General features: G+C 40.7%; 2 protein-coding genes across 2 annotated transcripts in view; one reads left to right on the top strand and one right to left on the bottom strand.

Moving 5' to 3' along the window:
* The first annotated feature begins 3,712 nt into the window (after window positions 1-3,712).
* FABP2 (fatty acid binding protein 2) lies at window positions 3,713-5,586 on the top strand. Its single transcript, XM_058803081.1, has 4 exons — window positions 3,713-3,779; window positions 4,442-4,614; window positions 5,202-5,309; window positions 5,536-5,586. Exons 1-4 carry the CDS (start codon window positions 3,713-3,715, stop codon window positions 5,584-5,586), a joined length of 399 nt encoding a protein of 132 aa, XP_058659064.1.
* Window positions 5,587-9,101: 3,515 nt separating this feature from the next.
* The window catches only part of USP53 (ubiquitin specific peptidase 53), a 28,515-nt gene continuing 13,456 nt past the window's right edge, over window positions 9,102-24,160 (bottom strand). Inside the window, exons 9-16 of the mRNA XM_058803467.1 lie at window positions 23,764-23,913; window positions 23,386-23,557; window positions 22,624-22,773; window positions 21,857-22,000; window positions 20,760-21,486; window positions 18,776-18,849; window positions 14,020-14,131; window positions 9,102-13,262 (exon numbers count right to left, since the gene is read on the bottom strand). Of these exons, the coding sequence (XP_058659450.1) occupies window positions 12,260-13,262; window positions 14,020-14,131; window positions 18,776-18,849; window positions 20,760-21,486; window positions 21,857-22,000; window positions 22,624-22,773; window positions 23,386-23,557; window positions 23,764-23,913 (2,532 nt within the window). The 3' untranslated portion in view covers window positions 9,102-12,259. The remainder of the gene's footprint in view (window positions 13,263-14,019; window positions 14,132-18,775; window positions 18,850-20,759; window positions 21,487-21,856; window positions 22,001-22,623; window positions 22,774-23,385; window positions 23,558-23,763; window positions 23,914-24,160) is intronic.

Genomic DNA, 24,160 nt, shown 5'->3' with positions numbered 1-24,160 from the left:
CCACAATCCCATGAAACCTCCCCTTTAAGACTTGTAGGAAAAATCTCACATGAGTTTGTTCCCACAGTAAGCTTTAGGGACAGACTTATGGAATCTGACAGTCACTGTGCTTTAGAACAGCACCATTTCTTAGCACACACAGAACTTTAGAACAACTTCATTTGAAAAATACCCCAGGTCACTGGCGTAATAGCCCAGTTCATAATGGCTGAAAAACCCACAGTTTACACAGGCTTCTCTTGTGCACCACCATCAAATTCTGGGAGTAAAAACCATGGTTCAGTCATACCAATGGTTTACATGTGACACATTTGCATAGAAGCATTCAGGACACTTTTATTGTAGTAGTTAATGAAGTCACTGGCAATTTATTTTATGATATATAGAGCTTCTTAATGAAAGGAAAGTTCATTTTACAGATAAGTAGAGGGGTTAATTTGGTCAAGGTCACATGGAAAGTCCATTTCTGAGCTGGAAAGAGCACCAGAACCTGGGTGTCTGTTCTGCTTTTACATAAGACACATGATGCCCAAACTAAGAAAGGAATTTTAATCTGAAACCATCTTTTCCTTTTGCAAATACAAGTATTTAAATATCTTAGCTATACAGGGTGCTCCCTTGCTCGAGAGCAAGATACATAACATTGCACTTCAGAAGAACTCTGAAGCTCACTATTTTACAGATTAAATTAGATTCAATATATCCACTAAAAACTTTTGTGGGGTTGGGAGCTATATTATAACCAAGAGAAAAAGTTCACAGTTAATAAAAAAGTTATGTTGAAATGAGCTAAAAGTGCAGTTCAGATTTTGGAGAAACTGAAATGACTGATGCAGACTTTCAATACTGTACATTCTGAACTCACTGGACTATAACTTGACCCCACTCTATGATCACATTTCATATTCTATAAAAAAGAAATTTGGTAATACAGGAAAATTCAGATATAAATTTAAATACCTTAGAAAAGCCAGACAAAAAGCCCCACAGGACAACTGGCATATCAGTCTCTGTGTGGCAAGTGTCAAATGGCACTAATACTCAGAGATTCATTTCACCTTTTCTGGAAAAGCACACTCACTTTTATTAGTAGGTGTTCACTGTCACCCTTTTTCACTGAAACAAGGCCAGATTCCATTATTCTATGTAATCCTAGGATTCATTTTAGCGTACAGAAACTGACAAAGTAAATACCAGGGTTGTTACTCCTTTAATCCTGAATTTCGCTTCCAGATTTTTTCAGCCTGGATCTTATTAACTCCTGCACTTCAGTTCTCTCCAATTAAAAACTCTCAAAAAGGCAGCACTTTATGGATCAGAGCCATTACACAGGAATTAGAAAGCAGTGGCTACAGACAGTTAAGAGCAAGCTTTAAAACCCACAGCCCACTACTAACTAATCACACAGATGGATCTATACTCACTGGAAATTTCTAGGCAATCCTCAAATGCTCAGTTCTTGTGCTGAACAGATTTCACATTAGCAGCATCCAGGAGATTCTCCTTGAACCAAAATAAAAGCAGAAATTCAGCAAACAGGCAGCTGGAGCAGGACAACATCTAGCTCAAGCAGGATCTAATCCTGCTGCAATGCAACACTCAACTGCAATATGTATTTTGAAATTATTTATCCAAGACAAGGCATTAGTTAGGCTCCATCAAGCTCCTGGTTGCTTGGCCACCCACTGTTAGGCTTAAATTGGCTTTACTGGCATAGAATTGACTATTTACCACATTGATATAGAATTGAGCATTGTGGTTCAAATGCTTAGTGAAACTTCCCAGCAAGGGATCCATCTTTGCAAGACATAATAAAGACTCATTCAGTAGAAAGCACTCCTAAATCCTGCACAATCTGCATGGTTTTATCAGGGATTAGTCTCCTGTTATAGAAATTAATATTTCCATGAGTGTATCATGTTTATGCTGGCACCAAGCCTTAACCAACCCAACAGTTCTACTGGTCTGGCTAATTTTAGTCAGAACAACTTGAATACAAGCCACAAAACAATAAACAGGGGAGATGAACACAACCCACTGCAAAAGACTTTTTATCACCCTGATCTTTGGAACTGCACTGCCATCACACTACACCTTGCTACAATGATCACAGATTGGCACGATGAGGTTGGCATCACCATATAAGTTAATAATTTCTTGCCATCCACCTCATCTAAAGATCAAACTTCAAAGTCAGTACGTTTGTCCATTTGCAGTGTTCTGAAGCTGGCATGTTGGAGAAAGCCACAAAGCCAAGAACACACCCTCAGCTTTTAAAACTGTCATGGGAACAGCAATACTAGACAACAAGATTTCAGTGCACCATCAAAGAAAATGCTGGAGTTCTGCAAACCACACAAGGAAGAGAGAGACAGAAGAAAGAATAAGGTTGTGGAATGTCCCAACTAAGAAAATCTACAAAACCAATTTTAATTGTGATTTTAGAAGGAAAACCAGCTACTATAGGAGGACAAAAGAACACTAAATGACGCGTAGATTATATGATTCTAATGCATGTGAAAAACCAAAGTCATATTTTGCCATATTGAGCAACTCACATTATTTTAGACCTTGATTTTCTACTAAATACAGCAGAAGCTGCACTACAAGCACTGCCAGAAGGAACCTTTCTGCAAAGACTGTAAGGAGAGTAACCAGTTTTGTTATGTAACACATTGGACGAACTGTAACTCAGCCCTGGGTGTTTAGGTGCATACACTGCACAGTTCAGGTAAGACAGCCAGTGATAACAACAAAGGTCAAGATACACACCAGTGCAATAAAAACAGATAATCTGACTCTCAGAATAAAGTCTGGCCATTTTCTGAGCTGGCAGATGGGCATGCATTATTGGCACAGCACAGGGCATCAGCTACAATATTTTTTGAGTTATTCAGGTGATCAAAAACTGCATGAAATTGTGGGGAAAACCTCGATGTGAAAACTACACACAGAGACCTAACTGATGTTGTGAAATGCACATTGTGAGGTAGTTCCCTCATCACCCTTAGGAGCAAACAGCCTGAACACCTTCCATCTGGCTGTTTTCTTCACTGAATATGTTATAATGAAGAAAATTTGCAGACGCTGCTAAGAATTTAAACAATATATATAAAAACGTGATGACATGAATAGAGACTACCATCCCAATTTTCACTGCTCAGTGTTAGGACAGGCAGCAAGAGGAAAGTTTTCTGAAACAACCTGCAGACATTCAGTAAATACTCTGCCCCACGCTTGTTGTGCTGAGCAGAGCAGGCCCCAAACAAATTATAATGGACAAAGTAGAGACTTGTGTTTGCTTTGTTGGGTAAATAATATCATCTCCAGTTGCCTGAAGACTCTCCCACAAGCTGGAAGGTGCAACTGAGATAAAAAATGTCAAGCAATGCTGTTAGTTTAATTATTACTTTCACTAGACACCTGATTTTTATCCCACATTGTAGACAGAATGAATGGATTAGCAATTCTTATTTGAGATGAGCAGTTAAGATTCTGTCATGATCTGGGGGCAAGAGGAGAGATTCAGCAAGCAGGGTGGTCAGGACTGGGAATTGGATAAGTAACAGGAAACCTCTCCTTGGAGAGGTCAGTGTATCAGTTGAGCTTTACTCAGCCTCGTCATGCAGTAAATTGCCCTCAAGATAAGGCAGAGGATAAATTCCCTGAGCAGAGCCTGGGCCCTGCAGAGCAGCTCTCCTGCAGCACAGCCATGGCTTTCGACGGCACGTGGAAAGTGGACAGAAACGAGAACTATGAGAAGTTCATGGAGGCAATGGGTAAGGCTCAGCTCTCCAATCCCTTCTGCAGGAAGAACATCACTCAGCTGAATACAAACTGCCTGACAACTACCTTTGGGCCATCCTGCCCTTTCATTCTTCTCTGCTCTGCCCCTGCATGTAATCTCAAAATATTCTGAGGTCGGGGGGAAGATGCTGAGAAATGTTCTGGTTTTAATTACTCTGCATTAATCTTAAGCAATTCCAAATTTATTTCAGCGGAAAAAAAAAATCTCTACGTCTAGATTTGAGGAAAAGGCTCAGACAACTTGAATGGATAAACTTTAAATCTAATTCTATAGCTGGACTACTATTTTGAAAACATCAAACCAATTTAAACATTCAACAGGGAGGAAATAATCATTCTACAATTTCAGAGAAACACTTGATTCAAGTAATTCTAACATCCTAATATTTACTTGAAGTTTGTACAAAGTGTGCATTATATGGACATAAACCTAACTACTCCAGTTAAGGCAGTGATTTGTATTATATGTGTACTAGTGAACACGGCCTCAATGAAAACTGAAGGACAAATATTTGAGTCAGAACCCTGGAATAAACTCACTTGGCCACATGAAATTGATTTAAAAAAAGACAAATATGATGCTCCAGAGGTTTGGGGTTTTTTTTTTCTGATTTATGTTAACTGATTTTTTTAGGTATTGGCATGATGAAGAGAAAGCTGGGAGCCCATGACAATCTGAAGATCACCATCCAGCAAAATGGGGACAAATTTAATGTCAAAGAAGCCAGCAACTTCCGGACCATCGAGATTGAATTTACTCTGGGAGCCAGCTTTGACTACAGCCTGGCGGATGGGACCGAGCTCACTGTAAGGGCCTTCCTGCACAGTTCAGTATTCCCTGTGTGACAATGACTCTGTAACGTGCAGTTTCCAAAAGAATCATGTGTCTTGTGAGCTTGTCATTTCAATTCTCCTTCTGAATCACATGAAATTATCCTGAACGTGACTGTTCAGGAATGCTTGCAGCTTATACAGCAAAGCATAAGGGAGTCTTCACTGTTAAAGGTTCAAGACTGTACCATGGATCTCAGGGTTCCAGAGAGCCCAAAAAGCAGAGCAAGTAGCAATTTTCATAAGGTGAAATCCAGGTGATTTGCAATTTTACTTCTTCTAGTACTCAAGTTCACCACCTAGAGTGGGTATTTGTAAGAAATTACAAATCTCTGTTGATATAATTATTTAAAATTAAGTGTATTGACCAGTAAAAAACACCTAGGTTGGCCATTATGCATTTAAATAAGCCAAGGGTTTCATTAAAATTTCATTTTTACAGCCTTGCTAAAAAGCATTGTTACACTGTTTTAATCTTTTTTTCACTTTTAAGCATTCTACAGCCTTTAAACCAAATCAGTGTCCTAACTGTTGCAAAACATTTGGGCTTTTTTCCATCATAGGGTGCTTGGACCCGGGAAGGAAATAAACTTGTGGCCACATTTACCAGAAAAGACAATGGAAAAGTGCTTAAAGCAACCAGAGAAATCGTGGGTGATGAACTCGTTCAGGTGAGTTAAAAAGTCATTTACACACAAGTTTGTAATAGAATCAACAGAAAAAGTTTTAAAGGCTTTTCTAAAAGTAGAAAATATTTTCTTCAAGCCAAATAACTTCATTTATCTATAGTTAAAATTCTCAGCTGCCTATAAAGAATTTCAAACTCTCTGAACCATAACTGGGAAATGAAACTTTGCAATTCCAGCCACTGATTTTTCCTTCCTAATTTTTTAACAGACCTACCTATACGAAGGAGTTGAGTCCAAGAGATTCTTCAAAAGGGGCTGAGCACTTCACACAGAACTGCACCACAATGAAGGAACAATAAAAGACCATTTTCTACACATCCTCTGCATGGTTTCCTTTCCCTTTCCATCCCCTCACACCACCTCCCTAACAGTAGTTACCTATGCTGAAAACATGGGCTAGTTCTTCATGTTCCTGTTTTGCCTCGAATGAACAAACTCCCATTACCAAACACTTTTTAAAATGTCTTCTGTACCAAGTCCTACTGAAGCGCCACAAAGGCTGCAGAAATTATTTTGCATAAGCAGAACTACAATATTTTTTGCACAAGCTCTCAAATGGAAATTTAGTTTCCTTGCAAAGGCATTTATACTGAGAAACAGTTTCTCTGTGCATTTAATATTGCGCAAAATTATGGGAAAACCAAAAATAAATGAGATAGTACAGATGGGGACGAGGCTTAAAAGGGAAGTACTGTCATTGTTTTGCCCCAAATGTCTAACATACTTCATCTACCACACATGCTTAATCAATACTTGCTATATAAAGACAAATCCATCCTTATTTCTATTGACAGAACTTATAAAGGAAAGCTGCTACCCTTAAGTGCTTGTTTAAGAAAAGTAAGCTCTGTTTAGAAGCACCTGCTTGCAATCTCTTAATAAAATCTCTTAATATCTCCTAATATTGAGGCTAAAAAGGGGTAATAGCTACCAAGAGAAAGGTTTTGTTTCACACACTCCTGGGTTTCTGATAATTCTTCTGGCCACAAAAACGATAGCCCTGATTTCAATATGGGAGTGCACTGGAAGGACTGAGGGTGGCACATCCCAGGTGTGAGTGTGGCATCACGTTGTGCCACTTCGTTTTTTTTTTATTTACTCCTGCAGCTGGGTGTTGTGCACATAAAGCACAACACAATACACTATCTACATGAACTTTTCCACGTTCGTCCCGTGCACAAGCTCCGACTAACCTTAAGGAGTGTATCTTAAAACAATTTTAATTTTCCTAAACTTCTTCACAACAGGATTCCCAAAAGGTCTTCTAGTTTTTCTCAGAGCATAATCTGCTCTCCATGAAACCGCATCGGGAGGAGTTGGTCAATTTTTATTTCCACACAAGCCCCGGCACAGGTGACAGTACTGACCGCCTGCTCTTCCGCAGTGTCCGCATCTCACCTGGCAGGGAGCGGCAGCCAGCAGCGCCCGGGAAGGAATGTCAGCCACCAGCACTGCGGAATCCACATCAAGCACCGCTTATCCCAAAAACAGACGGACAAGCAGAAATACTCTCCGCCTCCAGCGCCTTTACTTCAAGAGCCCACCCTACAAGGCAGAGCCTGAGGCGGGGATTGCAGGGCTTTGGCCGGGGCGGGAACGGGGAGGCGCTGCGTGAGGGGGCAACGGTGGAGCTGTGCCTGAGGCCGGGATTGCGGAGCTTTCCTGAGGCGGGAATAGTGGGGGCTTTGGCCGAGGCGGGAATGGCGGGCCGGTGCCTAAAGCGGGCATTGCAGGGCTTTGGCTGAGGCGGGGATTGCGGTGCGTTCCTGAGGCGGGAATGGGGGGAAAGCTTTGGCTGGGAGGAGCGGGCCGGTGGAGCGGGCCGGTGCTTGAGGCGGGGATTGCGGGGTTTTCCTGAGGCGGGAATGGCGGAGCTGTGCCTGAGGCGGGGACTGCGGGGTTTTCCTGAGGTGGGAATGCCGGGGCTCTGCCTGAGGCGGGGATAGCGGGCTTTCCTGAGGCGGGAATGCCGGGGCTCTGCCTGAGGCGGGGATAGCGGGCTTTCCTGAGGCGGGAATGGTGGAGCCTTGCCTGAGGCGGGAGGGCCGGGGCGGTGCCTGAGGCGGGAGGGGCGGGGCTGCCGCGCGTGACCCCGGGGGCGTGGCCGTGGTACGTGCGCTCCGTTCCCATTGGCCCCGCACCCGGAAGAGCCGCTGGCGCCTGCGCGGTGGGGCCGCCGCCCTGCATCCCCCTTCCGCCGAGGAGATGGAGGCGGCGGCGCGGCGGCGGCCGCGGGAGCCGGAACGGCAGGAGCGGGAGCGGGAGGATGGTGGGCGGGTGATGTCCCCATCCCTATCGGGACAGTCCTACTGGCTGGACCTGTGGCTCTTCATCCTCTTCGACCTGGCGCTTTTCCTGCTTATCTACCTGCTGCCCTGAGGGCGCGGCCCAGGTGAGGAGCCGCGTTCGGGGGCGGTCGGTCTGTCGGTCGGTCCGTCGGTCGGTAAGCTCCGACGGGCTGTGCCCCGTGGAGGAAAGGGTCCGCTTCAGGAGCGGGCCCTGGGAGCAGCCTCGGCATTCCCACAGCCCCGCCGTGAAGGAGCACAAATTCCTCTCAGGAAACTGGAAATTATTCCAAACCACCGTCAGCTTTGTTTATTTGTTTGCGAGATTTATTATCCGCCGTCTGTTCAGGAGGTGTAATTGATGCTCCTTCCATGTCAGTGTGCTCTGAAAGGCTGTGCAGCGCTGCGAGCATAACCAGACCTTTTCTGTTCCCTGTAGGGCCATCGCCACCGAGGGAATTCTCACCTATTTCGCACCTTACAAACACCGGCGGTGGAGAGGAGGACAATTTGTGCGGGATAACCAACAGGGAACACGGCTCCACTTGAGTGTGGGTGGAGGAGGCACATTTCTGTATTGTGCTATACCGTGATGGAGCTCTGTGTGTCACAAGTGTCACTGTTGGGTTTGGCCTGTGTCCTGTTCGTGTGTCCTGAGCCGTGCCTTGGAGATCCCATATGACAGACTGACTGTGCTTTGTGATTAGTGCCTAAAGGTTTGTTGGGCAGACATAGAAGTGTGCACTGTGTGAATAAAATCCACTGAAAGAACACCCTGCAGAGTGGCTGAGAATAAAACCCAGCTCTTCTGTACACTGAAGTTGTAGCTCAGACCTGTGCCCTCAACAGATGAAGCTTGGCCAGCTGTTCTGCTTCCAAAAAGTTAATCCTGATGGGTTGATGCTGGTTGGTTTTCTATAATACATCTCTCGGTTTATTCTTTCTTTACTTTCAGCAGTTACTGGGCCCTCTGAGGCTCAGTATTTATAGATACAAATATACACATATATAAACATGTCAGTGTTTAACCCAGCAGCAGTGTCTTGTCCTCACTTTCTGATTAAGATAAATCGGGTTCTGCTTTCCTTGCTAGAAACTGTGAAGGAGGAGCTTACAAAAGCAGCCTTGAGTCACTGGCAGATGACACATAAAGATCCCTCCTCCTCCCCGCCCATGGATGGTATAATAGACAGTGGCAGGTAATTAAAAGGTTTCAACATCAATTTCCTCTGTCTCACTAGAGGAAGATTTTCAGACTTAAAGGAAGGAGTCTTTTGCAGTCTCCAGAGAAAGAAATAGGAGCTGAGCGCATGGAGTGAACTTTTTGCCAGGGCACATTTGGGGGAAGCATTTACAAGCTGTGGGTGAAGGGGATTCAGTTTTCTTTAGCATTTTTCCCTTGGGAATACTAATTTGTAGTTCTGAGAAGTACAGTCCCTGCCTGGTGGTTGTTTTTTTTCCAGGAGTGCATAAAACAAAATAACTGGATTGCAGATACTTGCAGTGCTGAGTGGTTCAGTGTCTTCTCACACAATAAATGAAAATGGCCCAGAATGAGGTTAAATAGGATTTGAGATGCAAAAATAGACAGGTGCTCTTTCTTTTATTTTTATTCAATTGTGAAGACAGTTTTGCTGCTGGCAGTGGTTTGTTCCATGTGTCAGCCCTGTGCTGTGAGAACAGAGATGCTGTGCGCTGCTGGCATTTCTATGGCTGCAGCTACCTGTGAGGTCAGGGTGGTTTCAGAGATCTTGACTCGAGGTGCACAGGAGCCCTGAGCTGTGACTGCATTCTCACAAACACCACAAGGGGAGTTGCAGTTTTTCCTATCAGGCATTAAAAAGTTTAATCTATTTAACAGCTTTATGTACAAATACTTCAGAAGATGAATTTTCCTGTTCAGAAAAGGTGACCAGACCACCATCTCCACAAAAACTTTGAACCATCAGTTAGCAGCATTATCTGTCATGTTAAAAATCTAGTTCTGGACAGCCAACTTTTTTTGGTTTTTTTAAACAAGAAACACAAAAAGAACAGACAATAAAGATTTTAAATGTTTATCTTGATATTTTGAACAAGTAGAACTTTACAAGTAAATATTCCTAAAGACTGAAAAATATATTAATTACAAGACTCATTAATTTCTTTACTGTTACAAAAATTGTCTAGGCTCTTATACAAATCTATAGCTGGGAGGGGACATTTATAAAAAAATAAATAGGCACCCTAGGTAAGTTAAAACGAGTTATCACATATTAGTTAGCAAATATTACATACATACATACATGGAGTGCAGAGGCAAATATAAAAATGAAGGTGCCTTGATTAGCTGTCTGTTTAATCATGAAATACCTGGTAAACATGGGTCACAGAGGAAGCTGTCTGGTGGGATTGCTCCAAGCTAAGCAAGCAAACTGAAGTACACCTAAGTTACTGCAGCTACTTTAGAGAGGAGTTTACCAGTTGTGCTTACTGGGAGCAGAGTTCATTGGTATCAGTAAGAGGCATTCATATTGCTCATGGTACAGAAGTATCAACATTGCTATGCATGTTTAAAAATAAGTGTTCTGACATCATTCACAGTTGTTGCTGTGCTATCCATACATAAAAATACTGTCATTTCAAATACAAGAATTTTTTTTGTTTTTTGCAAAACATAATTTTACAAATTATACATTATTTACAAATTCCAATAATCTTGGTTTTTACATGGGTATTAGAGGACAGTTGTACTTAACTGGCTGTGTATATTATGTAACATGGCTAGGTGAACTAGAAAAGTTTAATTTACAGGTTCTGAAATCTCTCTTAAAAATATTACAAGAGGAATCACCCAAATTCTTACATTTTTAGTGTTCTTCTGTATTCAATTTATTTTCCTACAAAAGGATCATTGTTTAAGTTGCTGTTTACTAGCAGCCATACAGAAACATGCATAGTATTTTCACTATAAATTCTAGAATTCATTTCTTCCCCAAGTGCTACAACAAATTTTGATCAAGAAGGTAGAAAGGTTAATCTGAGATACCTGTTTTGTTGCATATATATCATGTTCCAGTTCTACTGTACGGTACATGTTACTTAAAAGAAAAAAAAAAACTGACCTTGCCACAGAATAACCAAAACTACTGTTTAAATGTTTACCTTGGATAATTGTGCTAAACAATTGCCATGATTTGGTTGAACCACTAAAACACATGTACATAAGGTTATGAACATGAAAAAAAGCTTTTCTGATTTCTTATTATTTTCATAATAAAAGGCATTGATGTTTAGGTGTAATCAGCAGCACCCCAAGTTAACACTCCAATGTCCAATGTGAATAATGGAAAAATTTTACCTTTTTAGGTTGTGCCAGGCTTTGCTATGCTGCCTCAGCACTCAGTAGATGGTTCTGTGCACTGATTTACCTAAACAGATAAAAGCCAAATAAATTTTCCTCCTTGTTACTGAGATAAGTCAGTTTAACAAAAGACAAGGTAAATTCCAGAGCTGCCAAAACTGGAGAAGAGTGATAGAGCAGAGAAAGAGGAACCTGTTCTTTCCATGCTCCCTTAGCCACCAGTCTGGCTGCACATTCAGCCTGACCTGCTAATGCAGACCATATCCATGTGTAGGACTGATCCAAATGGGAAAACATGTTGGTAAAAAACAAAAAAAAAAATGAAAAAAAAAAAGTCAAAATGTGTGATCCCCATGAACCTGGAAAATAAAGGGAAGTTTAATAAATAGCAGCATTGACTTGGCATGCAATTGTAGAATAAGTCAGAACTGAACGTAAGTAGGAATTACTTCTAAAATGTTACAAAATTAATCTGTCATAGTTGCATAACTCCGTATTTAAAATTAGCATCCTATTCTGTTATACTGGTTTGTAACTTAGGAAGTTAAACTTAATAAGTTAAAGTGTACAGCTTAAAGGAAAAAATCTGATAAACGTGTTTAAAAATGTACACTAACAGAGCAGAGGTATTAATAGGAAAGCATTACTGCAGTTGACTTCAATTCCCTTTGAAAGTCTAATTTAACACTTGCAAACCAAAATGGTTTTTAAAGAAGTATTATTATTAAGGCTTTTCAAATAAAAAAGAAATCCTCTGGGTAAACTTGCATTAAAGACACTTGAAGGTTTGTGAAAGCACAGACTACGAGAGACATCGCTTGAAAAAACCATGTCACCTCCTGCTACCTCTGAGGATAAATACTGCTCTGTCGTGACTTCATGTACTGCATTAGTTGTGGTAGCATGCTTCTCCCTTTTGTTAGTCTAAGAACAGTGACCACAGCCTGAAGGAACACTTCATACACTGCAGCTAACCACATCTTCTTACAGAGTTAGTGACATCCAGCTGATCCCACTGCTGCAAGGTGTGCACGCCCAAGGGACCACATGGATACAAACTGAAGACAAGCTGAGTAACAGAGGTAAGCATTAAGGCAACTAGAGTAACAAATCCAAGAACCACAAGGTTAGCACCTCTTCTCTTTGCCTCTATTTGCATATTTGTTTGAACAGTCATAACTCCTAAGCAAGTATAGCCAGCTGGGTACCTGGTTACCACACACACACACAGATTTGAGGTTGTGCCCCTTTACAGACATCATGAAACGCTGAAGTCACATCAAGGTGTGGGCTTCTTGAAGAACCTATTGACTGCAGTGTATTCCTTCTGCATTTGCCTTGTACCTCTGTTCAGGGGTGGGATGCCTGGGCTCCAGAGTGGCAGGGTATGTGGCATTCAGATCTACTGCAGCCGCTGGAGAATGCTTCTCCTTGTGGAAGCTTCCACTCTCTGTGAAATACAGCTTGGGTCTCTGGTGGTACTTGAGCCGGTAGGTGTCAGTCATGCAGCTGTCTACTGAGAAGTAAGTGGTGAGGGACACGTTGTCACTCCCATCCGCATAGGCAGGGCTGGGTCCTGTGTGGCGAGATCCTTTCTTCAGCATGTTCTCAGACACGGTCCAGAACTCATTAACTGATAAGCGAGGTGGAGAATCCGGCTTATGAACAAACACTTCGTTCCCTGGAAAGGGCTCCTTGAGCCTTTGTTCAGCTGGGACTGCACTTGCTTCTGCTGCAGACTTTGAAGGTGCACCTGTTTGCCTCAAGGGACTATTTCGCAACGCTTCTGTTGATTTCACCTCTGCTAGCAAGTTATTCTCTGATCCTGCCAAAGTGCTCAGAGCGTATTTCTTTGGGGGTAAAGGGGGAGGAACGTTCTGGTACACGGCTTCAGGCACCCAGAGGGGATCTGCCCTCCGGAGCAGGTGCCCCATGTGCTCACTGGGAGGGACGGGTGGCACCGCCGGGATTTCCTGCAGGCCCTGAGGCACACAGGGCACCAGCCCCGCCTTGGGGCCCAGAGTGTGATGGGACAGACTCCTTGGGTGGTGGGACTGCGGCTGGGCAGGGGGGGGAAAGTCGCTGTGGATGGGCTTCCTGCCACAGGCATTGTCTGGGAAGGGGTGGGGCACGCTGTCTGCACAGAACACCGGCACGTTCAGCTTCTCAAACCTCTCTGCGTGGAGCCACTCGCAAGGGCTCGGCTCGCTTGCCTTGTTCCTGCTGTCTGACTTCACAATCTCTTTGACAGCTGGCTGCAGAGCTGATGATGGGAAAAATTTCCTGTTGGTCTCAGGCATTTCAACTCTAAAATACAAAACCACACAGGATGTGAGTATCCATAAAAACATATGAAAAGGCTCAGATAACGGGGATTTTTTCAAATACACTCTTGGTAAAACTGCTGAAGTATTCAAACCAACAAGAGAGTTAGGATCTGTTCAACAGGATACAGCCCTTGGAGTTGGATTAAATTACTCCAGAGTGCCTTTCATTTGAAATGTAAATGTGCCCCAAGAAGGTAAGATAAATTCCTTCAACATTCAGGACTCCACTCTCTTCTAAACGTCCTTGTGACTCTGATACATCCTTTTTCAAATACTGGATGCTACTTTAAGTTGATAGATTTGTATTTACATTCTTCATTTTTAGGAGATATTGAGCACTTAGAGTTCATATTAGAACAACAAGATCCAGCAGTAGCTTCTAAACACAAATAAACTCTTTTCCCCCTTCCAGGCAAATCTTTCAAAGCTTTATGGGGTGACTGCACTAATCACAAATTGGTTAATTACTGCATGTAGCATAAAATTCCAAACAGGAAAATGTTAAATCCCTCTGTTTCTGGTAAGATGGTTTCAAACCATCTAAGCCAATTGGTGACATTGTCAGCATCAAAATTAAAGACAGTGTTTAGACTCATCAATTATGCAAAATTCAAAAGGAATTGCCTGTCAAAACTATTGAGTGCTTTAACTTGTCAATGCTTAATATTGATTATTGTAACATAACAGAAATCAGTATTTCTTAAACTATTACAGAGGAATATGCCAGTACTGCTTACCTCTTTACTGGAGGACTGGGCACCTGCACATGTAATTCTGTTGGGAAACCAACATGAGGATGAGGTCTGTAGTTAACTTCAGAATTGATCTGGTCTTTCCTCAAATCTGGGGCTAGAAAAAAAAATATTTCATAGTTAACAGACGTAAAATCCAATTCCTTCTTTGTAATTCCTCAGAGATTACAGAAACAAAGAAAATACAACAGGACAATCTCTTTCAAGATTTGAGATTAATCAAAAGAACCATTTTGAAGATAATCTGCACAGAAGGTCAGATCTTAGAATTTGGAGGAAATTTTCTGCATTTTCTTGTTACCAGGAAATAGGTAATTATCACAATTTTGAAGTCCTGTAGACATATTTTCAAGATCACCTTAATATTTAATCTGGGTAAAAGCACATTTTCAAAGGAAGCTTTTCTTAAAAGGGTGTTTATTCAAACATCCAAAGTAATTTAAATGACAAAATAAAACTATGACTTCTAAAAATTCATTATGTGTTACAGTAATTAAACAGAATGAATACTGCAGAGATGGGGTGTGGTTTAGGTTGTTCTGTTTGTGGGTTTTAGCAGCTCAAACCCTAGAGCAGGCTATAAGGCTCACAGAGACACTGGGCAGACAAAGAGCACGGTCACCCACGTGCCCCAGACACACAGCACTGAGTGCCTGGGCCAGCACTACTGCACTCCCACTCCTCAAGCTCCTTTTATTCCCAGGCAAAGAATCCTTCCCTGAAAATACACAAGTTCTGAGCAAGGCAGCTCCTAGTGAGCAGGAAATAAAGGAAGCATTGAAGTGTTCGTGTCAACACCACACAGCATAAACCACTCACTTGCTAAGTGACAAGCAGCAGTCTATTTGTTTAGAGACAGACACTCCACATCTTCCTAATGCCATGATTAGCCCATTAATATCAGTCACCTGCTCTGAAGTCACTCAAAGGAATGGCTTCTTATTTTTATTATTATTATTATTTTTATTAATACAATGGCTTATTTTGGCTGTGTACAGACTACACTCATAACTGCTACACCTATTTCACTTGTTATTTCCTTAAGTTTTAAATATTTAAAGTCTTGGAAGTCTTTAGACTCGTGAACATGTGAGCCAAAACCCCAACAACAGAGCAGAACTGAAGTGAAAACTGTGGGTGTTGCTGTTGGGTGACACTTGTTTTGAGGGTCAGTATCTGCCCTATGTTTAGGTGATGTGAGACTTTTAAAGACATGAAATCTTTCACCAAGAACACAGGTAGCAGAGGCTAAAGCAGCACACAGCTCAAGAGACAAAGCCACCATAGGGCTTTCCTCAAGTCTTGAGATGAAAAAAATTTAAAAAGTCATAATAAACAATACCACAACCTTAGAAATAACATTTATGGGAAAATATTCTTACTAATGAGCTCATGCGAGGCACAAGTAATTAACCTGAGAGTTCAAAACAGCTTGTGTGCCACGGAGCTGCCTAGCAGAGAGATAACCAGCACTGAGGTAGTATTTCGCTCAGAAATGTTTCATTCCGCCGCAGGCTGGGATGATTTCCCTGCAATCCCGATTCCCGGAGGAGCCGGGAGGGGGCAGCAGAGGCACATCCAGCCGCGCCAGGCGCTCCGTGCCCGCGGAATTCCAGCCAAATTAAAAATAGATGTGTTATTTTCCTTCTGCTGACAGGACAGCCATGCACGGCTAAAACCAGCTGCCGGCTCGATTGGGAATTTTGGCTCTATGTTCTCTGCAAACCTAAATATGGGACTCACAAGCCCTGCTCGGCTGGAGCCCGGCATCCTTATCAATGGGTCATTAAGAGCTGAGCAATAAACGAAAGGTAATTGTGTTCTGATATATAAACCAGTCTGCTTTTAAGATTTACAGACATCTATTTTCACAGCTGGGTAGTCAATCCAGATTTTCAAGAGATGAACATCCAATCTACAGGTAGCACTAGGCCCACAGACAGGACCAGCAAGGTCTTGTCTAATATATCTCCATTTACACAGACAGAACATGTGCAAAAATCTACCAAGTCCAGCTTCTGTGGGGAAAAAAATCCCAAATGAAAATAAACACAAAACTCCAATGGAAACCTCCAACAAAAACTGAACTCCACATTAAATTCAGCTTCCTCTTTATGGGTTTTAACTGCATGCTTCTTGGAATTTTTTTTAAGATTTCCTAAGTTGTCAGTAAAAAAACCCAGCAACAAAGAAGAATACTTATTGTAACAAATATTTGTGGGCAAATTCCTCTCTCTTAGCCCAGATATTGTCTGTATTCAGTTGAAATAACAGGCAAACTTATTGGAAGTTTTGGAAATGTGGAATAACAGCCTCTCAGTCAAGGAAGTAAATATGTTGTAACTTGTCCAAAATGCAGTATTATCTCTGAAATACAGCGAGCAATCTTCTTTTTAAAAAAGTAAAAAGAAATCCTTTTATTCTAGAAACTTGACTTTTGGGGCAACATTCAGCTGCGAAACCTTTCATAGGTATCTTTATTTTATCATTTGAAGATACCCTAGTAAAGCCTTTATTTGTTTCTCTTTCATGGTAAGTAAACTAAATAGCTACAAAGCTTTAATTCTCTACTCATGTCTTAAAATGTGACATTAATGTACATTGACTGCACATAAGGGTAAGAACTGGATTTCCTTAAGAGCAGCTGCATGTTTTAAATTATTACTATAAATGTTCAGTTTTCCTAAGCATATGAGCTGTCTTCCTGAGTTGTGGTTGGTTTGTGGGGTTTTCTGATGTGACTCATAAGCAAAGGCAATTTGGCTTCTTCTTACACACTAACCAGATCTTCAGAATGATTCTAGATTTCAGTTTGAGTTGGCACATGCTCCTGAACTGAACAATGGGAAAACCATCAAAATTAATAATCTTTCTTTAACTTCCAAAACATGAGATTGGAAATCTTGCCCTCACACTGTTCATGTCTCAGGTTTTTCATACTCAAAAAATTTTGCCTCCTCAGCTCACGGATTCCAAACTTTATAAACACAAAGTGATTAATATAAATAATGGATACTACCTCTGCTTACTCAATATTTACATTTTCCTGTCAAAATCTGACCACACAATTTAGGGATTGGCTTTGTGGGACCTTTGTTTCAGTACTACAGTTATCCACTGCTAACTGCCCCTGTAAGGAGCAGCCACTTGCTCTCCCAACCACCATGTGATCCAGCTTATAATGTTCTGACAATAAGTTTATTTTGGTTAAGTCAGGGACAGGATTCCACAAGTGCTGAACAGTAACCTCATTCAGCTCCAGTAAAAAACAAGGAGCTGCTAAAGCACAGTTACACAAACAGTGGGCATAATTAGAAGTCCAACATTATTTCCATAAGAAGTTTTCCACACAAGAAAACCACTCCAACTTTTTTTTTTGGAGTTGCCATGAGAGGCTAACAAAGATTTCTTACATTCCATTCCTCTCTCAGAAAGGACTGAGCATTTGTTTTTTAAAGTTCTATTTTCTGGGAGTTCTTCATATTCAGAGGTGGAACACAAGGTAATATGCCTGATATATTACACAAGGTAATGTACTGATACCTGTAAATGACTGCTGTTGTCCTTGCTAAAGGTGTCCTGACATACTTTTTCACAACCCAAAAACTGAGTCCAAATAAACTCTTAACCTCACGTAAATGTAAAATTATCAAATTCTTCACATCTCTTTTTGGTCACTTCCATTAGAATTACTATTTTCTAAAATGGAGCTCAATACATGCAATTTTTATAAGAAGCTTTTTAACACATATCTACTGAATCAGAATAATTGAATAGGTGGGATCCTATCACCAATTTCTTTATGGTATCTTGGAGGATCACATAGAATCACTATACTTTTTTAAAGAAAATGTAGGATGCATGTTGAAAGCTTTAAGTAATCTTAAATAATCTCTCCAGAGAACAATTCATTGCTTTAACCCACTCATTTTTAATGCCTAAAGAGTATTTAAGTATTTTTCACTGTTTTTTTTCCCCCTTTTTCCTATCCAGCTGTATTTGATAAAAATGGTATAGTACAGAACTAAAGCAGAATAAACCTCATGCAAATCAGATCTTTGCATTCCATGCTACTCATTTTTGGTTGTTTTTTTTTTTTTTGTTTCCTTGTTTTGGGTTGTCAAAATAAGCAAATATGAAATTACTTTTCTTTCTGCACTAAAAACAAAATTAGAAAAAGGACAGAGAAGGTAGAAGTGGCATGGCAACATCCCCACCCCCACTTTAAGTCCTAGGAGAAACTATACTATACATTATTTGAAAAAAAGTATGATATCTATAAAAATCAAATGTTTCCTGAGGAAGTGGCCTAATATTTATTGCCCCTCTTTGTACAAGCACCCTCCCATTGTTTCAACAACAGCAGATAATGATTTTGGCTGGCCTCAGGCTGACCTATAATATTTATATGCCAAGGCATTTATCAACTTTCTAAAACCCTAGCAGACATATTAGTATGTAAAAGGAAGTAGACTTCCTTATTACAAGTGTTTCTTCCTGATACTGCTTCATATCTAGGAGGAAAACAAATGGTGCCACAGTCCACCCAGACATTTAAAAATGTCTTGCTTAGTATCCACCAAGAAATCTCCTGGAGAAGCTTCTGGGGAACCCACAGGGAGTGAGCCAAATTACCATGTCATCTCTGGTAGGGATTTCTGGGGTTTGGGGCTGGGGGGAAGAGAAATTCTGGTATATCTACAATAGTTTTTGAAAACTTCATTTTTATATGGGTTCTTACCATGGAAGCTTCTGTTCTGCTGGGGTACTGAATGTACCACACTGTCAGCTTTTTTGGTTGGCAAGCTCTGTTCACTGTAACAGAAGCACATGTGTGATTACAGCATTGAAACTGTTAAACAGACACCACTGGTCACCTAATCCAATTTATTTGTAGGTATAAATATCTTAAGTGTAACCTGTTAATCAGCATTCCATCTTGTCCATTTTCCTAATTTGATAATTTGCTATTTATTAATTCTTTGTTTTGGTAACAAATATTATTTCAAGTTTTGATTGCCACTTGGTATCTCGTTCATAGGGATTGTCATTTGATTTTTTCCCCTAAAAGTTGAATAGAACTGGAAGATCACAGCTACAAACCCAAAAGGAGAGGGAAAAAAAATTATCAGAGGATTTACTAAATCTTGCTGGCTTAGATAAGCAGAAAACATGCATTACTAATCCAGATAAGAAGCTGACAAACACTCTGCCAATTTCTACCTTCTACAGGAGTAAGGCAGGGAAGAAGATACATGGGGGCAAAAGTTCAATTAAAAAAAAAAAACTTTTAATAAAAGGACACAAAACCAAGAAAAATACTGAAAGAAATATGAGGAATGAAAAACAGTAATATTTCCACTTTCTAAAAGGACTTTCAAGTCATTTATTTGTATTTTTGGGGATTTATGAGACAGAGTCTGAAAGGTTAGCAGGGAACTAGTAGGTATTGCCAGCCAGTTGAAATTACCAGTCATATAAAGCATGTGTGGAAGTCCCAGGAAGTCAGTTGTATTTTGATAAAGTATGATTCTTTCTTTCTTTGACATTGTTGTTGAAACAACAATGTCAGCAGCTTCTTAAAGAACTACACTGTTAGAAATTTATCATATTCTCTCTCACAAAATGATACATTTGGGTGCCCCATTGTCTCTTGGGCATGCTTAAAATGAGAGTTTCGACTGTCCAAAATCACTGTTTGAGGCAACCATCAAACACTGAAAATACAACCATGAGTTGGAGCAGCTTTACACGTAATTATGTCATTAACTAATGAAAGCCCATCAGGTTTTTGCATAGTGGAATTTTGTACAATTTGGTGGGAGGCACAAAGGGGAGAATGGCAAATAGCAGCATATGAAAGGGCCTTGGCCTTTCTCTTTTCCAGTGAAATAAGTTGCCATGAAAATATACATTTGAAAATTTCCTTGGATCTAGCAAATCAGATCTATCAAAGAGAGTTGGGCTTGGGCTCCCAACTGTGCTCTTCCATTTAATGTATGCAAATTAGATTTGATAGAAGAATGGGTTATAGAAGGATCTGCATTCTACACACAGTTTGAGATACACGATACTGAAAACTGCATGTGGAAGGATTATAACTTCCTATTTCAATCATCACATAAATTTAAGTTGGAATGGACCTCTTCAGATCATCAAGTCCAACCAGTTTAATAACTTTATACTTTTCAGCAAAGATTTATTTCAGACAGGTCAATCAATTACCAAGTGTTCAATACATATCTGATGTGATCTAGAAAACTGAATTTCTGCACTATGACTGGTAACAGCACCCAAAATTCACCTGCTGCCACTCCCATCTCCTTGTCAGGGCCTGAACCAATGTTACAGGTGTGATTAAAAGGGACACTATTATTCCACAGCGGATGGAAAGTTACACAGTCTAAAATCTTGTAAGTAAAGGAGTGTAGCAATTACTACAAATGAACACACCCTGCCCCTCAGCAGGGCTTAGCAGTTCTGGCTCAGTGCCTCAGTAACTGGCTCAGTGCCTCCCAAAGAGAACCAGAGTGAAGGTAGATTGAACTTTTAATTGCCCACACCCTTATTTCTAGATACACTTTAGCTTTCCACATACCTGACATCAAGCAAGTTTCAATGCATGTTTTCCTGGATGGTTTTGGTTTTGAAGAACACACAAACGTTAGAACAGGTTATTTTTCCGTAAATGCAACCTATGCAAGCTCTAAGAGAACTAGCATTACCTGCAGGAAGCACTTTCCTTCACATTCTTGGCATCTGCTGTATTGATTCCTTCAATAACAGGGGAGTCTGGATTTGCAGAGCCGTTGCTGATATGGTCACTGCTTTCATACCCAGATTCTGTCCTCTGAATTTGCCAGTTATCACCATGGATTTTTCTCTCTGTAAATCCCTTGCTTTTTTCAGCATTCCCTTTTCCCTCAGAATCCAGTGAACTTCGACTTCCTGTATCCTGTTTTGTCTCATCTTCATAGATAGTCATTAAACCCTTCTGCATTTGGTTCTCCTTGGGCCAGTGGTTAAAGCCCCGCTCCTTTTCATGCTTAGATTTACTGCTCAGGTTTGCTTTGTGCTTTGGGCTGTGCTGCTTCTTCTCAGTGTCACTGAAAATGCTGTCTACATTCAGTGTCTCTCTCATTGGTTTCCAACCTTTACTCCTGCTCCTCATACTTCCTTTGTCCCTGGAGTCCTGGCTGGTGTCCGTGTCGTAGCCAGTGACGCCATCGCTCCGAATCCTTGTCACTGCTTTGTCCCCTGCAGGAGAAGGTTCTGGTTTGTTTGATCCAAGCCCATGTGCAGAAAGCTTTGCCTGCTGAGGTGCTTGGCTCTCGTGCCTGTAGGGGCCCCTTCCCTGGCTGCCGTAGATGCGCTGATCCGCACAGTGCCTCAGTCCATTGCCGACTGGAGGAGACCCTGACTTGGCACTGGAACGCTCTTCCCCAACCAAGTCTGACAAGAACAAAAGGAAAAAACTTCCATTACAGTTCTCATTCATGTTTCATAGAATGATTTGTGTTGGAATGGACTTCAATGTTCATCAAATTTCCCGCTGCCTTGCCACAGGCAGGGACACCTTCTACCATAGCCCCATCCAACCTGGCCTTGAACACTTCCAGGGAGGAAGAAGTCATTTAACTGATATTGTTTAATGTTCTTACAGTGTCTCTACAAATCCAGTATGTGTTTTAGCATACTGAAAACTGGGAAAGTGTGATCTTACAGTATGGTCTCTTAAAAGGAGAAAAAAATCTGCACAAGCAGCATTGATGCTAAAAGTTAGTTAATCCATTGGTTCTCTGGTTATATTTTTAAAATGTACCTCTTTGTCTCCCAGACTCTTTCCTTAGTCCTCTGTCTGCATCTTTCCGTACAGATGTCAAGTTTTTCATGTCAGCAGCTTTCTGGGCACACTCTCTGGATAAATCCTTCAGCCTGTCCTTCTGCTCACTGTATCCTAACTTGGCTGCAAAAAATACTTCTTGTCAAACATCCTTGCTCAAAAGTCATTCACCACCAAAACACATAAACATACTTATGGAGTAAGATTTAGGTTTTAGTGTTAGGACTACATAAACTGACTAATGAATTGTTTGACACAGATTAGGAGTGTGTGATTTCTTTCCAACCATAAGATCAAGTCCATTTACATCCAGGACTAGAAATCATGCTGATATCAGAGTATTCCTGGGGAAAAGTGTACTCAAGTAGCCAGTGACCAACAGAGCCACACCTCAGCCTCAGGTCACTGATGTGCCTTTTAATCAGCAACATCACTGGAAAGCTCGATAGTGTTTGAGAAATGGAACAAGGCCTCAAGAGCCACTGAAGTTAAAGCATAACAAAGGTAATAAATATTCTGCATTTACAGCCCTCTCTGGAAAAGTTAACATTCCATGGCAGATATTCAGATATTACTTAAACATTGAGAAAATCTTTGAATAACAACTGAGTCAGTGATGGAATTTTTTCCCTTAGAAATAGTTCTAGTCCCGAGGTTAGAACCCCCCTGAAATGCTATCAGCTGAAATGTTTCATATAAAACACATCTGGTTTGGCTTTTTGGGGGTGGTAGTAGGGAATACTCACCTGGACCTCTACCACCACTTGCTTGAATATGGCTTCTAGTGAATGCTGGATTATCTGGCTGAAGTTTTTTATTACTCCTTTGACTAGTGGAATCTCCAATTCCATTCTCTTTCACATGGTCTGATTTAGCAGCCAAATGCTTTTCAAATCCTATGAAACAACATATTTTTCTTTAGAAATAAAAAGCTTCCTAATTTAAATTTCTACTATGTAAAATTTTAAAAAGAGACAGCTTTTTCATTCTGGATTAAAAAGCCAGAAGAGAAACATCACCAAAAACCACACTACATTTCAATAGACTAGGCATTAAGGTTCTCTAATATTTTATATACTGCCATATTTATAGTAGTAGCCTGCAGTGAAACAGGGTCCTCAATTCTTTGCTGCCTGAAGTAATCTATGTTCTATTGCTGCACATGTTGTGAAGAATAACATGTCAAAAGCAATTTTCCTTTTATTTAAGTTCCTTGTAAGTTCTGCTTAGCATGAAATTAAAAAAGCCAACCTGAGACAGCAGTACAAATTACAGAACCAAAAGACTGGATTCTTTTTCCCATTACCCATTAGTCTCAATTTGTATCCCCTTATTAACAGGTCTAATACTAAGTATACACACTAATCTCTTTTCTTTTGAGACTCTTTGGATAATTATTGATAACAGTATTTCAGAACAAAGCGGCCAATCCATTTTTTCTCCGTTATAGTGCCCATTTCAGAAATACAAATGATACTGTTATTAAAAAACCCCATATATCTAATTACCCAGGTCTTCCCCATTTCCTCCTGCTGCTTTGCATTGAGACCAGTGAATAATCTGCTTTGGTGCATCTTCTGGAGACACAGCTGTGCCATCTGGGTTAGCATAAAATAGCAGCAATGGTTGGAAGTGACACCGAATGCACCTGGACACCACATCTTTCCATTTTGTTCCAATCTAAGAAAAAACAAAAAAACAAAATCCCAAAACTTTATCAACAGTGCTGAACCCAAATATGGAAAGAGTAATTCACTAAGCAAGAGACACCAACTGCCTAATTCCAAATGTACATGAAGATACAACATTTTAGCACAATGGGTTGCATAAATGGCAACAAAAAGACAGAACTAGCACTGTAAGGGCTAAAAATCAGATCATGTTACCTCTTTGACATTAGCATCATCAAACAGCACCCATTTGCAGCTCTTGGTGTGAAAGGCAAAGGCACAGTAATGTCGGCTCGTGTAGCAAATCATTCCCACCAGGAAGAGCTCACTGTTTTTGGCATTTTCATCTGTAACCCTATAAAACAGCTGTAAAAATGATTACGTATTTTAAAACATGTGCAAAACACAGCCTCAGTTTCCTGACCTACTGCTAGCATTTCACCAAGGCAACTGTTACTTAATGTCCTGTTGTATTATACAATTTTTCCTGAGCATAAATACTCATTTTTGCACTTACTATGTCTACTTTGACTTTTTTGGGGTTTTTTGTGTTTGAAAGAGTAAAGTATTAATGCTCTGGAATAATTCCACAAATTTCAAACTGATATTCCTA

This window comes from Ammospiza caudacuta, chromosome 4 (genome assembly GCF_027887145.1).
Source record: "Ammospiza caudacuta isolate bAmmCau1 chromosome 4, bAmmCau1.pri, whole genome shotgun sequence".
NCBI lineage: Eukaryota > Metazoa > Chordata > Aves > Passeriformes > Passerellidae > Ammospiza > Ammospiza caudacuta.
Note: the sequence above shows the minus strand (reverse complement) of the source record. Positions and strands in the feature narration are given on the sequence as shown.